General features: G+C 35.3%; 2 protein-coding genes across 2 annotated transcripts; both read left to right on the forward strand.

The window, feature by feature from the left end:
* Positions 1 to 7,372: 7,372 nt before the first annotated feature.
* LOC118048732 (MLP-like protein 31) lies at positions 7,373 to 8,644 on the forward strand. The gene is made up of 2 exons (XM_035058536.2): positions 7,373 to 7,634; positions 8,134 to 8,644. The coding sequence occupies exons 1-2, from the start codon at positions 7,445 to 7,447 to the stop codon at positions 8,403 to 8,405; spliced, it is 462 nt and encodes a 153-aa protein (XP_034914427.1). The 5' UTR covers positions 7,373 to 7,444; the 3' UTR covers positions 8,406 to 8,644.
* A 2,905-nt stretch (positions 8,645 to 11,549) lies between these two features.
* Positions 11,550 to 12,939, forward strand: LOC140954774 (uncharacterized). The gene is made up of 2 exons (XM_073405531.1): positions 11,550 to 12,317; positions 12,451 to 12,939. The coding sequence occupies exons 1-2, from the start codon at positions 11,550 to 11,552 to the stop codon at positions 12,937 to 12,939; spliced, it is 1,257 nt and encodes a 418-aa protein (XP_073261632.1).
* The last annotated feature ends 4,734 nt before the right edge of the window (positions 12,940 to 17,673 follow it).

Raw genomic sequence — 17,673 nt, forward strand, 5'->3', positions numbered from 1 at the left:
CAAAATGACTTTCATGACGTTGCAGATAATCATGATGCAAGTCATGATGTGGCAGATAATCATGATGCAAGTCATCAAAGAAATTTGGAGCATCCAGTAGCTGAAGAACAAACATCTGCTGATTCTGTTTCACGTGGTGGAAATCGTCCTCGTCAACCACCAATATGGATGCGTGATTATGACAGTGGAGATGTTTATTCTGATGACAATCAAGGTAACTTTGCTTTATTTGTTGATGAAGATCCTTTGTCCTATGAGAATGCAGCTCGAAGTGCAAAATGGAGAGATGTCATGGATTCTGAAATTGCAGCAATTCAGAAGAATCATACATGGGATATCACTGATCTTCCTCACGGTGCAAAAACAGTTGGGGTCAAATGAGTATACAAGACTAAGCTTAATGAACGTGGAGAAGTTGATAAGTACAAAGCCCGCCTCATCGCCAAATGATATACACAACAATATAAGGTGGATTACATGGAGGTTTTTGCACCTGTGGCTCGCATAGATGCTATACGGTTAATTCTTGCACTAGCAGCACAGAAGGGGTGATCATTGTTTCAACTCGACGTTAAGTCTGCATTCCTTTATGGTGAGTTGAATGAGGAGGTGTACATTGAACAACCTCCTGGTTATGTGATAAAAGGAGCAGAAAAGAAGGTGTGTCGCTTGAGGAGAGCTTTGTACAGTTTGAAGCAAGCTCCACGGGCATGGTATAGCAGGATTGAATCTTATTTCTTAAAGGAAGGGTTTGAGAAATGTCCGTATGACATACTCTCTTCTTAAAGAAAACTAAAGAAGGTACTCTCTTAATTGTGTGTCTTTATGTAGATGATCTCATATTTACCGGAAACAATGAGATGATGTTTAATTCATTTAAACAATCCATGATGAAAGAATTTGATATGATTGATCTTGGTCGAATGAGATATTTTCTGGGCTTAGAGGTATTTCAACGAGCTGATGGAATTTTTATATGTCAAAGAAAGTATGCCCAGGAGGTGTTGCAACGGTTCAACATGGCTGATTGTAATGGTGTATTTAATCCCATTATTCCAGGATTCAAGCTGGTCAAAGAATCCACCAGCACAGCAGTTAATAATACTCTATACATGCAGATAATAAGAAGCTTGATGTATCTCACATCTACTAGACCAGATATTATGTTCGTGGTTAATATGCTTAGCAGACACCTGACTCATCCTACAGAAATTCATCTGCAAGCAGTAAAAAGAGTGCTTAGGTATATCAAAGGCACACTTGCGTATGGAATATTTTATAAGCATGAAGGCAATGAAGAACTTCTCGGTTACACCGACAGTGACTATGCAGGAGACTTAGAGGATCGGAAAAGCACTTCAGGTTTTCTATTCCTGTTAAGCTCTGAAGCTATATCATGGTCCTCAAAGAAACAACCGGTAGTCACTCTTTCCACAACTGAAGCTGAATTCATTGATGTTGCATCATGTGCTTGTCAGGCAGTATGGTTACGAAGAATGTTAGAAAAATTGAATCAGAACTCCGAGGGAGCAACAATAATGTATTGTGACAATAGCTCTGCCATTAAACTCTAAAAAAATCCTGTCATGCACGGTCGAAGCAAACATATTGATGTTCGCTTTCATTTCCTTCGTGATCTAACTTGAGATGGGGTTGTGACGTTGTTGCATTGTTATTATCAAGAACAATTGGCCGATATTATGACTAAACCTTTAACACGAGCAGCCTTTGAGAAATTGTGCATGTTGATGGGTGTTTGTCAAAATCCAGGTATAAACTGAAGAAGATTCGTCAGTTTAAGGGAGGGAAATGTCACCTGAGAAGACTTAGTCTTCAGCTATTTACGTTTTCTGTTAGCAATAATCCCTGAATATCAGGGTGTTGATCTGGTCCTTGGCCATATCCCATGTTCTTTGCTTTTTCTGTTATTTCAGTTAGTTGATTCCTTCTGTATGGCTATATATAAAGCCACCAATGATGCTTAATAAATGATTCATTCATAACATCAGTAAATCGAGTTTATAACAAATATCTTTGTCATTCAATTTAATCCCTGATGTAGTAAAAAATAAATATTATCAAAAAATTATTAAGTATTAATAAAAACACCAACAAAAAATATTTCTTTAATAATTTAAGATAGAAATATTAATGAAATATTTCTATAGATAATTATCGATACAAATAATAATAAAATATGTTATATTGGTAATTTTTTATAGAACAAAGAAAATAAAAAATAAAATAAAATCCATTGACAATTCTATATTAAAAATTTGGCACATTAGTATTTTTTTAATGGAACTACCAACAAATATTTTATCAGTAAATTTAAATGAATTAAAACCCAACATGTATATCTTCCCCCTTCCATTTTTTTTTTCTGCCAAAAAAAATCTCTCCCCCTATTTTCTCATAAAACCAACCACCATCCTCACAAATCAGGCAACCCCAAATCAATAACCCCGATTTACATCTATTATTAGTGTCGACGTCCCTCTCTTATTTTAATTTCATGTGAACTTTTGCTACACCACCATGTAAGTAAATTTATCATTTTTTTTAACTCATTTATATTTTAAATTAATTTATTAAATATTATTTAAGTTCGAGCAAGATAAAGTTATTCTCTAGATAGATAAGTTGGGATGATAGTTTATTGGACCACAGTAAAAGAACAAATTAATAAAGCAAACTTCCTGTCTAATATCATATAGATGCCCCTTTCGAATGTGGCTGTCTATATATAGCCCTGTCTAAAGCAAACTTCCTGAAAATTTCGAGGTTTAATCTTTAGGCATTTCATTAGGGATTTTTGTTATTTTCTACACATTAAATAAATTACAAAATATATTAAAATAGTTAAGTAAATAATCCACAGTAACAGTTTTTTTTTTTGTTCTTCAATTTTTTGTTTTTTCAATTATAGCCCTTCAATGACTAAATTAATTACTGATTTCTTAAAATGTGTTAAGGAAAGAAAATATTTAACAAAAGAAGATTAAAGGGTAAAACAAGAAGAAATCTTATGGCCAATCTCAAATTCACTAAAAAAAAGTTTTGTTTAGTCCACTTATTTTTCTTTTTCTTTCTTTACAATCTCTTTAATCTTGATAATTTTAATTTTAATCTAACAGTTCATTTTCTTAATATTTTAGTACCAAAGCTTGAGAGAGAAGAGAGAAAGTCAACTAAATATGGCAAAGGAAAGAGAAAGTTGTCAGTTTACTAAAATTTGATGATTAAAAAGACCAATATTGGTGTTAATGAGTTCTATTCAAAGAGAGATGTCATATTGAGGTTTTTTAGACCTTAATATTGCTGGAGAATATAGATTAGGGTTGGTAGATGATTTTTTTTCTTGTTTGATTTTGTATTTTTTTAATCCTTCATGTGGTTTTTATTATTGATTAATTGTTTTTTTTTTAAGGTTCTAGGAGTGTTTAATATTTATTTTAAGTTGAATCTAGGTTGAATAAAAGGATTTTTAGAGGAAAAAAAAAACACATTTGGTCTTCTCAAAACTGTTATTCTGGTTGAATTCTAAGCAGGTGGATGACACTTTCTCTATCACAATATTAAAAAACATGTCAACTGGTGTTATTATTATTATCTTTTTAAGAAGGGGTAGACGACATATCATTAACCTCTTAAAAAGAGAGAGAAAAAAAAAAAACAAAGGCCTTGGCTCGATACTACTACAAGCCTGTGCACATAGGTATTTTTGAAAGACCCATATGTATTTGGTCACCTAATCCTGGATTCTAGACCCTTTGTTACTTTTGATTTTTTATTGGTTTTTTTCAATCTCATCCTTTAACATTAAATTTTTTCTTTCTTTTTAATTTTATCCTTCAATATTTTATTGATTTTGAATTAGGTTTTATCATGTGTTTTCATTTGCTTTTTTTATCACGGTCTTAAACAAATGCCTTGGTATTTGGATCTTACTTAATTTTGTGAGCATCTATTTTGATTTTTATATAATTATTGCTAAAAATAGTAGTCAAAAGAATAAGGGCCAAATTGTTTTAAAAAATGACAACCTACTTTTATATTTGCAAGAATCAGACATGGAAATTTAAGAGATGGGTGTGAAAAGAGAAAGAAAAACAAAGAAAAGAAGAATAAGTTTTGGAATCCATAACAGAGCACCATCAGCATCACAAAGTGTCAAGGTAAAGAAGCACCAATCGAGACGATCCCAAGAGTATTAAGAAATCACACACCATCATAGTGTGATAGCTTCTCTCATATGTTGGTATGTGTGTTACACGTGTAAATTAATTTTGACCTATTCATTTAATCTAGTTTCTGATCTAGAAAAAGAATTACCAAAAAATTGGCAATATTAATGGAAACACCAATGAAAAATATCATTTTTCACCTAACACTTCTTTCATCATATAAATAAGCATGAAATAATAATTTTCAAGTGTTATTATGAATGTTATATGACTTAATTTTCAATTTAAACTTGGATCTTGACATCTCAATTCAACTAGGTATGGTTATCATCATTATATATATTTAAAAAGCTTTAAGCTCATTTTCCTCGATGAACTATACATAATCTTTTGTTAGCAAATCTACAATATTTTCCTTTAACTTTATATAGTCAATAAAAATTATTATATTTGATAACTAGTGTTTGACAATATTATGCTTATGATGTATATATCTAAAATTACCATTATACTACTTTTATACCCTACCAATTGTAAACTGATCATTGCAATGGATATAAAGAGTTGGCAATGGTTTTCGTTAACATCAAATATCCTTTAAGAAATTTTAAAGTCACTCGACTTCTTCTTTAACTTTATCAATAGTAATAAACTTTGATTTCATTATGGATCTTCCAATAAATGTTTTTTAAGAAGATTTTCATAACACAACTACTATATCATTTGTGAAGACATGTTCACTTATAGATTTCAAATCCTTAGTTTTGGATATCTAGTTGGTATCATTATACCCTTCAAGTACCACTAAGTAACCACTATAGTATAACCCATAGTACAAGGTGTACCTCAAATGCTTGAGTATCCTTTTAATTGTTTTTCAATGATTCATACTTAGAGTATTGACAAATCTATTCATTTTGCTAATCAAATAAGCATTATCAAGCCTTGTATAATTAATAAGTGTACATCAAGCACTCAATCATTCAGGAATTTTCTATTTGGTCTCTTCCCTTACTTTTATTTTTTGACAAATGCACACTTGTGACAATTGGTGTTTTGACTAAGCTGTTGTTACCTTTAGAAAATTTGTTAAGAATAACCTTCTCAATAGAATGAGATTAGGACAATACAATCCATCAAATATCATAGTAATTTTTATTCTTAGTATGATCATGTAAAACTTATTAATTAAAATTTTCTTGGTATACTTGATCATGTAATCATTATTACCCAAAATAAGCATGTCGTCCATAAATTGATAGACAATTATATAATTTTTATTTGTGTTTTTCACATAAATATATTTATCAACATTGCTGATTTAGTAAGTTTATAAGACAACTAAGAAAATTCTAACAAAGTGTAATTAAACCAATTTTAATAATGTCTTAATATTATAAGTCAAAAGGTATTAGTATTAGACTAGATTATTGAGCAAGTTTACTTTATCATAACAAGAGTATTCTAAACAAATTAGATGTCCAAGGAATATCTAGTGTTTTATGCATTTTTAAAATATAAGAAAGCATGAATTATTTAGTTTATCACAACATGACTATTCTAACTATATTAGATATTCAAGTTAAAACTAGAGACCAAAAGAATATATATATATATATAGGTCCTAGTATGTACACTAAGCATATATTCAAATAAGCATAAAAGATTTAAATATAATCCTAACATGCATACTAACATACTTCATTAAACAAACCAAAAAAAGACACTTGTTTGTTGATACACTTTAGAATTGATCTAGCTTTGTTGTTATCAATAATGAGTTCTTTCTTCTTAATGGTTTACTGATCCTCACTTGGTGCAAAAGATTGTTTGTAATAAGCATCTCAAGAATCTAATAACATCACCTTATTTAGATGTATTTCTAAATATGGTCAATGAATCAAGAAAATGTAACGTGTGTATTTTTCAACATGACCAAACATAAACTCTAGATTTGAGAGGATAATAAAGCTTAAAATATAGGAGAAATACTAAAAATTAAGGTTAAGGATAGTATAAAAAAAATTGAGAAATAGTATAGAAAACTCATCTCACATTCTCATTTTATAGTGAATTTCAGAACCAAAACTGATAACAATTTATTTTGATTAATACCGGAATAAATTCCACCCATAATCACCTTTAATTACTTGCAATAATAAAATAATAAATCTTAATAGTTTTGGTTTTAAAGAGCTGAAAAAACTATCCAAAATTGTCCAGGTCTATGAAGAATCAATTCTTGAAAACTAAAACTAAGAAAGCTTATCAGAATTAGTCCATTAGCAGGACAAACAGAAAAAGATAACGGGTAGGAAAAATAATTTTTCATAGACTCCACCTAGGCCCAAAATTAAATCGATAAAATATAATTTTTTGTAGGCTAAGAAATTATTTTACAAGAAACCTAAACCTAGGTCAAAGCTTGAGCCCAAGCATGAGTCCCACGTGTGCGTGGGGGGTTTAAGCTCAAAACTCGCTTTGTTTAGGTCATTTTTTTAGATTTAATTTTAACTTATCATATTCTCACTATATAAACAACAAGCATACCTTGTATCTTTTTATGTAAGATACGAGTTTTTTTAGGGTTTTGAATTTCTCTAAAACATATTAATAAATGATTCTTTAAGATCAATTTCTTATTCATCTAATTTCTTTTTAAATCATGTTAATTTTTTATGTTAAAGCGTTCATGTCAAATATTTAATTCCAATAGGGTTTAAATCCTAAAAATTAATGAGTAAAGTCCACTTTTAATTTAGCCTCAAATATGTATATTAACCAAGTTTTAAACAAATTTCCAAAAAGAAAAAAACATTGACAGATTATGTTTGAAAAGTCTTAATTGTTAACTTGGAATCCATATTTTTATTTTAAAATTTTAAAAAAAAAAATCAATTAGAAATCCTAGTTTATTAATCATTGGATTTTTTTTTTTACATACTTTTGATTAGTGGCTGTTGGATATTTATTTTTTGAAAAATACTTCTTCGATATGGACATTAAAAGGTTCTATAATGAGAAGGAATGGAATCTTACTATAAGGAAAAGGAGTGGGGGAATAAATTAATTGTACATATTTTGTCTAAATTCCCTTCCTCCGAATAATAATAATAATAAATAGTAAAAAAGACCAGTGAAAGCTCATAGCTCCTCTATATAAAGGCAAGAAACTCGAGTATTTTCTCAACCTTCACCCAATACATTTCTTTTCTAATTTGACAGCTGCTTTAAATTTTCCTCATTCGCTGCTAAAAATGTCTCTTAGTAGTAGGATGGAGGTTGCTGTAGAAACCAGCGTTCCTGCTGAAAAGTTTCATGATATTTTCAGTACCAGTACAATTACCCAATTATCCTCCATGAGTCCTGCTAAGGTCCAAGCTATTCATCTCCTTAAAGGTGAATGGGAGAAACCTGGCTGTACTGTCAGTTGGAATTTTTATATCGGTAAGTTTGCAGCACAAGTGAGAAATTCGTCATCTAATTTGGTTATACTTGAGAGATTACATGCACTATTTTATGTTTTCTGTTTTTTGTTCAATCGGAGGTTCTGTGCTTTTTAAAATATATGTTAAAGAATAATATAAATCATATCTTGGGATCTCATCTAATAGCTTAACATATTGGATTGAGATGGTTCTTTGACATAATATCAGAGCCTTGATGATCAAACAGTCACGAGTTCGAATCTCATCTAATAGCTATTGGGTTGAGATGGTTATTTAACACTATACATAGTGAATGGCCCTCTAATTCTTAGATCTCTGTCCTATTCTTTCCGGTGTTTAAACCTAAGGTCATCATGTATATATGCCCTAGAAATTTCAAATCTTGATTTCCAGGGAAGCCCATCAAGGGCTCTTTTTTATATTTTTTGTTTAAGAAGATCACAATTTATACTAATATTGATAGCTAATTTGCATGTTTAATTATAAATTATGACTAGATGGAGCCCCTACGGTCGCCAAGGTTGTGGAAGACATAGATAACACAAAACTATCGACCACCTTCAATGTGATTGAAGGAGATTTAATGGGGGCTTATAAGAGCTTCAAAGCCGTCGTTCAAGCTACTCCAAAAGGCCATGGCAGCGTGGTGCGTTGGACAATGATATATGAGAAGCTGAGTGAAAACATTCCAGCTCCAACAGCATTTGTGGACTTTGCAGTCGATTTAACCAAAGATATTAATGCTCACGTGACCCAAGCACAGGCATGAGTGCAATATCTATTCTCTGCTCTATATATTACTTATAATATAGTAATTTCGAGTGTGGTTTTTTGTTGTATGAATAAGAAAGAAAGACTGAAATAATTTGATGGAAGAAAAGCTTCTCCATCTGCATGCACTGTAAGCATGTTCATGTACAGGCTCGCCAGATCTATGTATGCGTGGGTCTCAGTCTTGATCTTTATGCCAATCTTATGTTGTAATATTAAGGGATATCTTGGTGTCGACGTTTAAGGCCATGTGTGATTTTCCAAAGCAAGATTGGTAGATCCACGAAAACAATACACAAGGACAATATGTAATAAAAGACAGAATTGTTGTCGAAAAGGTTTCTAATTCATAATTTATTATTGAATAATTATTTTTAATATAATTATTCCACATGTAATTTGAATTGAATTGATAATCTATTACAATTTTTATTTTTGAAATAAAATAATAAATTATATAATTGAATTCAATTATACTTTTGAAATACATATAAAACTGAATTGAATTATCAATATTGACTATTTTACCCTTAATTAAAAAATTATTTTTATAATGAAAAAACATTTTTTTAATGTGAAAATAGAATTCATAATAATTTTATGATAAATCATGATGCATTTATGTTAGTTATTGGGTTAGGTCTGATCCATTCACGAGGGATGAGCCTGGTCTAAATTTATGTGAATCGGATTGAGATATAGTTTTATGTGTTGTGAGTTGGATTTCCTTCCAATTGGAATTGAATTTGTTTAAAGGCTAAAATTATTTTTGTATTTGGTGCAACCAAGTGCTCATACTGATTGTTGCAGTCCTGAAGTGCCTGCCTCCACGCTTTGCTTTTTTTGAGCAGACATAGATTTTAAGTACCGTTTTCTATGTGCTTCTGTGATTAAATCTTTTGGGATTTAAACTATTAGATGAAGAAATATTCCAACCCAGCATTGCAAAAAAAATCAAATGAAATCATCTAATATGTGTCCTAGTGGTAAGAACTTGGGATTAAAAAAATTGTTCTTCATGTAGTTTCAAGTTTGAGTCTTATGGTTGTTGTCATAACCCATTTTTTGGATTACTCTCAAATTTTTTTTTCCTTTTTCTTCCCAAAAAAAAAAAAACTGAAACAGTGCCGTTTTGAACGGCACTGTTCTCCTTCTTCCCTACGCATGCAGAGGCAGGGAAGAAGAAGATTTTAAATGTTTTTTTTCCACTCTCTCTCTCCATCCCACTTGCCCACAAAACCCGGACATAAGCCATCCCCACCCTGCCACCATTAACATAACCCATGCCCTCATTAATGGAGAAACCAAAGACCCATGCCCCCCCCACCATGACGAAAAGCAGAAGACCCATGCCCCTGTCCCTGTCTCCACCGCCACATCACACCACCGATCGTTGTTGCCATCTCCAACCGCCACTGACAGTCGCGCAGAGATAGAGGAGAAGAAGAGCAGACAACGAGAAAGCTGAGAAGAAGGTGACGATGAAGAGAAACAGAGGAGAGAAAGAAAGAGGACGTCGTCGCCTACTCCACCACCTCTGCCGCCTCTGCTACCGCAAGTGTCGCCACCGCTCCAGGTAATCTTCTTCCTTCAGTTGTCTTTGTTTAGCTTCATTCTTCATTTGCATGCAGAACATTTACGTTCTACAGCAAATGAAGAATTAATTAGCTAGTTACTGTGTTGTGCACAATAAATAGCTAATTATATTTTATATTTCGGCTGGTTACTGTGCGCACCCCTTTCATGTGCTGGAACATCAGCCCAGCCCACGCGGCTGGGCTGATCCAGCCCACAACATATGGGTTGGGCTGGGTCAGGCCCAGCCCAGGATGGTTGGGCCAGATCAGGCCCAGTTTTTTAAAAAAAAAAAATTCAAAAATATTTGTTTGTAATTGTACAAGTTTCCCGTGTATTTTTTATGTCATTTTGATTAGTATCAAGTGGTGTTTTTATGTTGCTAAAAATACAAAAATCTGATATTAAAATATCCGGTTTTCGTCAAAAAAAAAAGTTTTTGTGCATACGGCCAAGTGTCTCCAAGCTAAAATATCATATTGTGTTTTTATATACACCAAAAATCAATGTTTAGCATGCATTTTGGCTTTAATAACCAGTTTATTAAAGTCAAGAGAACGTTGGCCAAAATTTCAAAAACAAACAAAAATTTTATTTTGTTTATCTCTTAGTATCTGGGGCATGACATTAAACGTAATGCGTATTCCGGATATTTAATTCTTTTTTCGGGCAATAAAACCCGGGGTATGACATTACAAGTAATGCATATTCTGAATAATAAGAAACCACAACATGACTTAGATTTTATTATACAAAACAATGCAGCTTACCTTAGATAGGGTGTATTTGGGGTGCTAATACCTTCCCTTTACGTAACTAGTCTTCGTACCCGATCTCTGAGACCAGTTAGGGTTCCTAATGACTAGAATACTAGGTGGCGACTCCCGGTCCATTTTTTACTGCTAAGAGACAAAGAATGCCTTGTCTCGCCATATTTTCCACAATAGATAGATACTTACCACACCTTCATGAAAGGTTGGTGGTGGGCGATCGTCGGGCCGTCGTACACGTGCGACTGAATAGCGACTCCACTGGGGACCTTGTGGACTAAGCTTTGTTTTTATCTGATTATCATTGTTTGGTTTGGGTGTTATTCATTTCCTCATACGCTTTAATTTTATACATATTTGTTTGCATTGTAAACTTGCTTCATGCATCATTCACATTTTAAGGGAATTTATACTGAGAAACTTTAAGTTAGGTGAGGGACTAGTAGCTTACCTTACGACTTTAGTCAAGGTTTAAGTTTGTGTAAACCTCAACTCTTCGCTGAGAGCTTAGACTGGTAATGATTGGTGCACGTGCCATTCCATTATCTACGGAGCCCCCATATTGCCTTCACGAGGGCGATCACTGGGACAGCAAGAGACCATTTTGAGACCAGGTAGAAAGCCACCCATCATGTAATGGCCCAAACCTATCCTTAGAGTATGAACTCCCTAATACGCATGTACATATATTTGCATCGTACACATACACCCATTCATTGTAAATAACATACATACATGCATCAGGTTGAAATATAGGTCCCCAAAGAGTCTACAATACCCGACTTTGAGCGAGAAACATGGAAGATGAAGAACGTGCTCATCGTGATGCCCATTTTCAAGAAGAGTTGGAGTCTCTAAAGACAAGCGTGGCTCGCCTTACTAGCTTACTTGAGCAAACACTAAGAAATGCCTCTGGTGAAGGTCCTTCTAACCGACCAGTCACTTTTAATCAGACTCCAATAATAGCGCAGCCAGAAGAAAAAATGAGTGAACATGGTCAAGAGCCTCAACATAATCCAACATTTGTACAGTCAACGACACCTGCACCAGCCCCGACAATCATGGATGCATTTGCTAATGAGTCCCATCAGGCCAAGTCATCTGATGGCCTTGATCAGGAAAAGATAGCAGCACTGGAAGCAAGAATCAAAGTCATTGAAGGGGTAGACCTATATGATCCGGTACGGGCAGCGAAGATGTGTTTGGTCCCAAATGTGGTTGTCCCAAAGAAGTTTCGTGTTCCTGAGTTCATCAAATATAGTGGAACACAATGCCTCATGACTCATCTCAAGTCCTATTGCAATAAAATGGCAGAAGTAGTGCATGATGAAAAACTACTAATGCATTTTTTTCAAGATAGCTTAAGTGGGGTAACATTGAGCTGGTACATGAGGTTGGACAACACAAAGATCCGGAGATGGAAAGACCTAGTGGATGCTTTTATCAAGCAGTACAACTACAACATGGACATTGCTCCTGACAGAACCAGCTTGTCCAATCTAGAGAAAAGGGACAAAGAAAGCATAAGGGAATATGCTCAAAGATGGCGAGAATCAGCTGCTCAAGTCCATCCTCCACTTTTGGACAATTAGATGGTCACTTTATTCACCAACACACTCAAAGCACCATATTATGAGCATGTGATGGGTAGTTCGGCTCAGCAATTCACTGATGCTGTGGTAGTGCGTGAACATATAGAGCAAGGCGTCAAGAGTGGTAGAATTTATGCACCCACCGAGAAAAGAGGTTTTGAAAGGAAAGAGGTTAACCATGTTGGAGACGACTATAGGGGTAGGAAAACCTTGTCCCAAAATTACCATACTTCATCCCAAGTTGCCGACATCAAAAAACCCGAGCCCCAAAACTTTCAAGCCAAAAGCCAAATGGAAATTACCAAAGGGTTTCAAGAACAACTACCCTCCATTACCGTTACCCTTGAATGAGATGTACCGGAAGCTATTAAGCATTGGGCAGGTAGCTCCTGAACCTCTGACGCATGTACAACCACCTTACCCTAACTGGTACAAGCCAGAGCTTAATTGTGAATACCATGCTGGTGTCGCTGGGCATAGTATCCATACTTGTAACGCCTTCAAAAGAAAACTTTTGCAATTAATCAAGGCGGGGTGGATAGAATTGGAAGATGCTCCTAATGTGAACACAAACCCTCTACCTAATCATGCTTGAAGTGGTGGATCAGTAAAGGCACTAGAGGCAAAATGCTCAAAAAGCACCGATGGTCAAGGTATGGTGCGAAAAAAACAACATAAATTTTGAAGGACTTGAATTTTGACCACAGTTCTTTTGTCCCTGTCGTTAAGAAGACATCTACAAGAATCGTGGTGGGGAGGCTAGCCTAAGAGAAGATTTACCAAATTAGAAGAATCAAGCCGACCCTGTTATTTCCTTCTATTTGATCATGTATGTTTTAACTTGTTTCAGTCTTGTTGGTAACTTAGCTCATAATGCAACAAGACTTTCTTTGTCAAAAGAGCCTTCTTGTTAATAAGATCAAGTGTTTTCCTGTGTTCATGACATGTCTTCATTTTTGTTGTTTCATGAAAATAACACTCTGAGCACAAATATTTACTCACAAAACCACTGCACCAAGAATCCTTTGGTGTGTTTCCCTTTTCTTCCAAAGAATTTTTGGGAATTTAAAGTGTAGTACAAAAACAAAAATCATTTTGGTGTTTGTTCAAATAAACAAGTTCTGGAAATTCAAGTGATTCCTTAGAAAGGTAACCATACTTCGAGAAAACCTGGAAAAAAAAAAAACCATGAAGTGACTCTAGAGCTGAGTTCTATTTGAATGAATAATGAGAAATCACTTTGCCTATTCGCATGAAAGCAAGGCTTACCGATCCTAAATGCATGCATTTGAGATGAAGAAATGCCATCTTTGATAATCCTTTCACTAGGCTGAAATATATCCTTTGCATTTCTCTTTTGAGCCTGGTAATATTTTTTGGAAATAACCTTAACTAGAATCACACCCCACACTGAGGGGTAAGTGCGAAAGACATAAAAAAAAAAAAAAAAAAAGCCTCAACGTTTGAAAGTGCCTGAACAATACTAGGGGGCATGAAAGAAAATTCTCAATCATCAAAGCTGCCCACACAAAGCTGGGTTATAAAAAAAAATCCAAAAGATACAAAAGATTTGAGCTTCTCACAAAAATAACTGAGATGATGATGCTCAACCAAGTGAAGAATAAAAAATGAATGAGAAAACCAAGCCCAACACTGGGGGGCACGATAGACAATTTTTGAAAGACATTTAAATGACAAAAGGTCAAGAAACAAGCACAAGTGATTCTTAGTCTTAAAATCCCTTAAACACCTTTTGAGCCTGCAAAATATCCTTTTCTTCATAACCAAGAGCCTAAGCCTACATTACGTGCCTAATCAAGCCCTTTCTGATTAAAGGCAAGCAATCTGGATCGGTAGGCAGTGCTTTCTCATGCGAACCAAATCATTATTCATGCAAATAAAATGAATGCTTTCAAGACAGGATCTTTGAAACTCTCATATTAAATCTTGAACCATTTTGACCAGCCCAAATGTCACTTCATATTTTTCACCAAAAGCCAAAACAAAACATTTTCATAACTTCTGAAAACCTCTCCATAGGAATCACTTGAATTTCTTCAGAATAAGTTTGTTTTGAATCGATGTCAAAAGGATTTATGTTTCTGGAATAGCTTTGAAATTCCAAAAATTCGGCATGAAGACAACTCCTTGTCAAATCTTCCTTCACAGAACCTTATCCCCAAACCTGATTTGAATACTTGGGGGCATGATCAAGCTAGGGGACAATAAAAAAAAAAAAAAAAAAAAACATATGATAGGGTTGGCTCCATGATTCCCATTATAAGAAAATGTTGAGCAAAATTGGCAACCCTTGAGATAAAGGGGCGGAGGACAAAGAAGTATGATGATATCAAGTCTTTCCTAGAGGTCAAAATCGCAAGAGATGACTCGAGTAAGCAAGAGCGAAAAAGCCATTGAAGTTCACTGCCAACACTCCAACTTTTGAGGAAAGAAAGACACCATGAAGAAAAGGGGACCTATTTTTCTCAGGTAAGTATACATGCATATTGACCATAATGCATTGCTTTCAACATTGTCAGATCGGTGTTTCATTATCACCTTTTGGGTAGTGCGTTTTCTAACCATACTTTATTTCAAGTACGCCTTTGAGCCCTCACACATTCTTTTTTTGAGTGCGCCTTTGAGCCCTCACACATTCTTTTTTTGAGTGTGCCTTTGAGCCCTCACTTCCTCAAGTAGTGCATTTTCTAACCCTACCTCTTTCCTCCTTTCGAGTGCACCTTTGGGCCCTTGCCATTTTTTTAGGTAGGTCACCCATTACAACTCGACCATTCTCCATGTTTTTTTTATTTGGGTAGGTCACCCATTACAATGAGACCATTCCTCCATTTGGGTAGGTCACCCATTACAACACGACCACTCTTCCTTTTTCCATTTCTGGGTAGGTCACCCATTACAACTCGACCATTCTCCATGTTTTTTTTATTTGGGTAGGTCACCCATTACAATGAGACCATTCCTCCACTTGGGTAGGTTACCCATTACAACACGACCACTCTTCCTTTTTCCTATTTTTTTGGGTAAGTCACCCATTACAACTCGACCATTCTCCATGTTTTTTTATTTGGGTAGGTCACCCATTACAATTCGACCATTTCTCCACTTGGGTAGGTCACCCATTACAACACGACCACTCTTCCTTTTCCCCATTTTTTTAGGTAGGTCACCCATTACAACTCAACCATTCTCCATGTTTTCATCTGGGTAGGTCACCCATTACAATGAGACCATTCCTCCACCTGGATAGGTCACCCATTACAATGAGACCACTCTTCCTTTTTCTACTTGTTCAAGTCACCCATGAAAATAGACCAAGACCAATGTGAGCGTGTGTGAGCAGGTTGCCCGTGAAAATAAACCAGTGTGAGTGTGTGGGCTAGTCGCCCATGAAAATAGACTAGTGTGAGCATGTGTGGGCAGGTCACCCAAGATGATGAGACCATTTTCTTTTTGTTTTCTTTACAAAGCTTACTATGCAAAGTCTTTGCTCCGTAAGCATTGTAAAGAGGGGGGCAACTGTCATAGCCCATTTTTGGGTTACTCTCAAATTTTTTTTTCCTTTTTCTTCCCAAAAAAAACTGAAACAGTGCTGTTTTGAACGGCACTGTTCTTCTTCTTCCCTGCGCATGTAGAGGCAGGGAAGAAGAAGATTTTAAATGTTTTTTTTCCGCTCTCTATCTCCATCCCACTTGCCCACAAAACCCGGACACAAGCCATCCCCACCCTGCCACCATTAACACAACTCATGCCCTCATTAATGGAGAAATCGAAGACCCATGCCCCCCCACCATGACGAAAAGCAGAAGACCCATGCCCCTGTCACCATGCCCTATGCTTGTATGGTGAACCTCTCCCCTGGCTGCCTATAAATACAGAAGTAAAAAGACAGATTCAAGGAGGGGGAGAAGAAAAAGGGTGAGGGCTGGCAGTATTTTTTGAAAGAAAAAACCGAGAGGGAGAGAACCAAGCTTTTGAAGATGGACCGAAAGAGAGAAGAGAAAGCTGAGAACAACGTGAGAGAGGGGTTATAGAAAAGTGGAGGGAAACTGAAGAAGAAGACAGAAAGGGAAGGGGAAATCAGCAACTGAAACAGAGAAGAGAAAGGGAAGAGACAAGGAAATATACACCAGAGAAGAAGAGCAACCGCAGCTGCCACCGTGCTTCATCTCCACCGCCACAGCACACCACCTGATCGTTGCTGCCATCTCCAATCGCCACTAACAGTCGCGCAGAGATAGAGGAGAAGAAGAGCAGACAACGAGAAAGCTGAGAAGAAGGTGACGGTGAAGAGAAACAGAGGAGAGAAAGAAAGAGGACGCCGCCGCCTACTCCACCACCTCTGCCGCCTCCGTTGCCGCCAGTGTCGCCACCGCTCCAGGTAATCTTCTTCCTTCAGTTGTCTTTGTTTAGCTTCATTCTTCATTTGCATGCAGAACGTTTACGTTTTGCAGCAAATGAAGAATTAATTAGCTAGTTATTGTGCTGTGCACAGTAACTAGCTAATTATATTTTATATTTCGGCTAGTTACTGTGCGCAGCACAGTAACCAGCCCCTTCATTTAGTCATGGGCTAGAACATCAGCCCAGCCCACGCGACTGGGCTGAATCCAGCCCACAGCATATGGGACGGGTCAGGCCCAGCCCAGGATGGTTGGGCCAGATCCGGCCCAGTATTTTTTTATTTATTTTTTTAATTAAAAAAAAATTTCAAAAATATTTGTTTGTAATTGTACAAGTTTCCCGTGTATTTTTTATGTCATTTTGATTAGTATCAAGCGGTGTTTTTATGTTGCTAAAAATATAAAAATCTGATATTAAAATACCCGGTTTTCATCAAAAAAAAGTTTTTGTGCATACGGCCAATGTCTCCAAGCTAAAATATCATATTGTGTTTTTATATACACCAAAAATCAATATTTAGCATGCATTTTGGCTTTAATAACTAGTTTATTAAAGTCAAGAGAACGTTGACCAAAATTTCAAAAACAAACAAAAATTTTATTTTGTTTATCTCTTAGTATCTTGGGCATGACATTACACGTAATGCGTATTCCAGATATTTAATTCTTTTTTCGGGCAATAAAACCCGGGGTATGACATTACAAGTAATGCATATTCTGAACAATAAGAAACCACAACATGACTTAGATTTTATTATACAAAACAATGTAGCTTACCTTAGGCAGGGCGTATTTGGGGTGTTAATACCTTCCCTTTACGCAACCAGTCTCCGTACTCTAAGACCAGTTAGGGTTCCTAGTGACCAGAATACTAGGTGGTGACTCCTAGTCCATTTTTTACTGCTAAG

Source organism: Populus alba, chromosome 17, assembly GCF_005239225.2.
Source record: "Populus alba chromosome 17, ASM523922v2, whole genome shotgun sequence".
Classification (NCBI taxonomy): Eukaryota; Viridiplantae; Streptophyta; class Magnoliopsida; order Malpighiales; family Salicaceae; genus Populus; species Populus alba.

Coding starts and splice junctions, on each gene's coding strand:
- LOC140954774 (XM_073405531.1), top strand. CDS start 11,550: ATGGAAGATGAAGAACGTGCTCATCGTGATGCCCATTTTCAAGAAGAG. Junction 12,318..12,450: donor GGCGAGAATCAGCTGCTCAA/GTCCATCCTCCA, acceptor GTGAACATATAG/AGCAAGGCGTCAAGAGTGGT.
- LOC118048732 (XM_035058536.2), top strand. CDS start 7,445: ATGTCTCTTAGTAGTAGGATGGAGGTTGCTGTAGAAACCAGCGTTCCT. Junction 7,635..8,133: donor CAGTTGGAATTTTTATATCG/GTAAGTTTGCAG, acceptor AATTATGACTAG/ATGGAGCCCCTACGGTCGCC.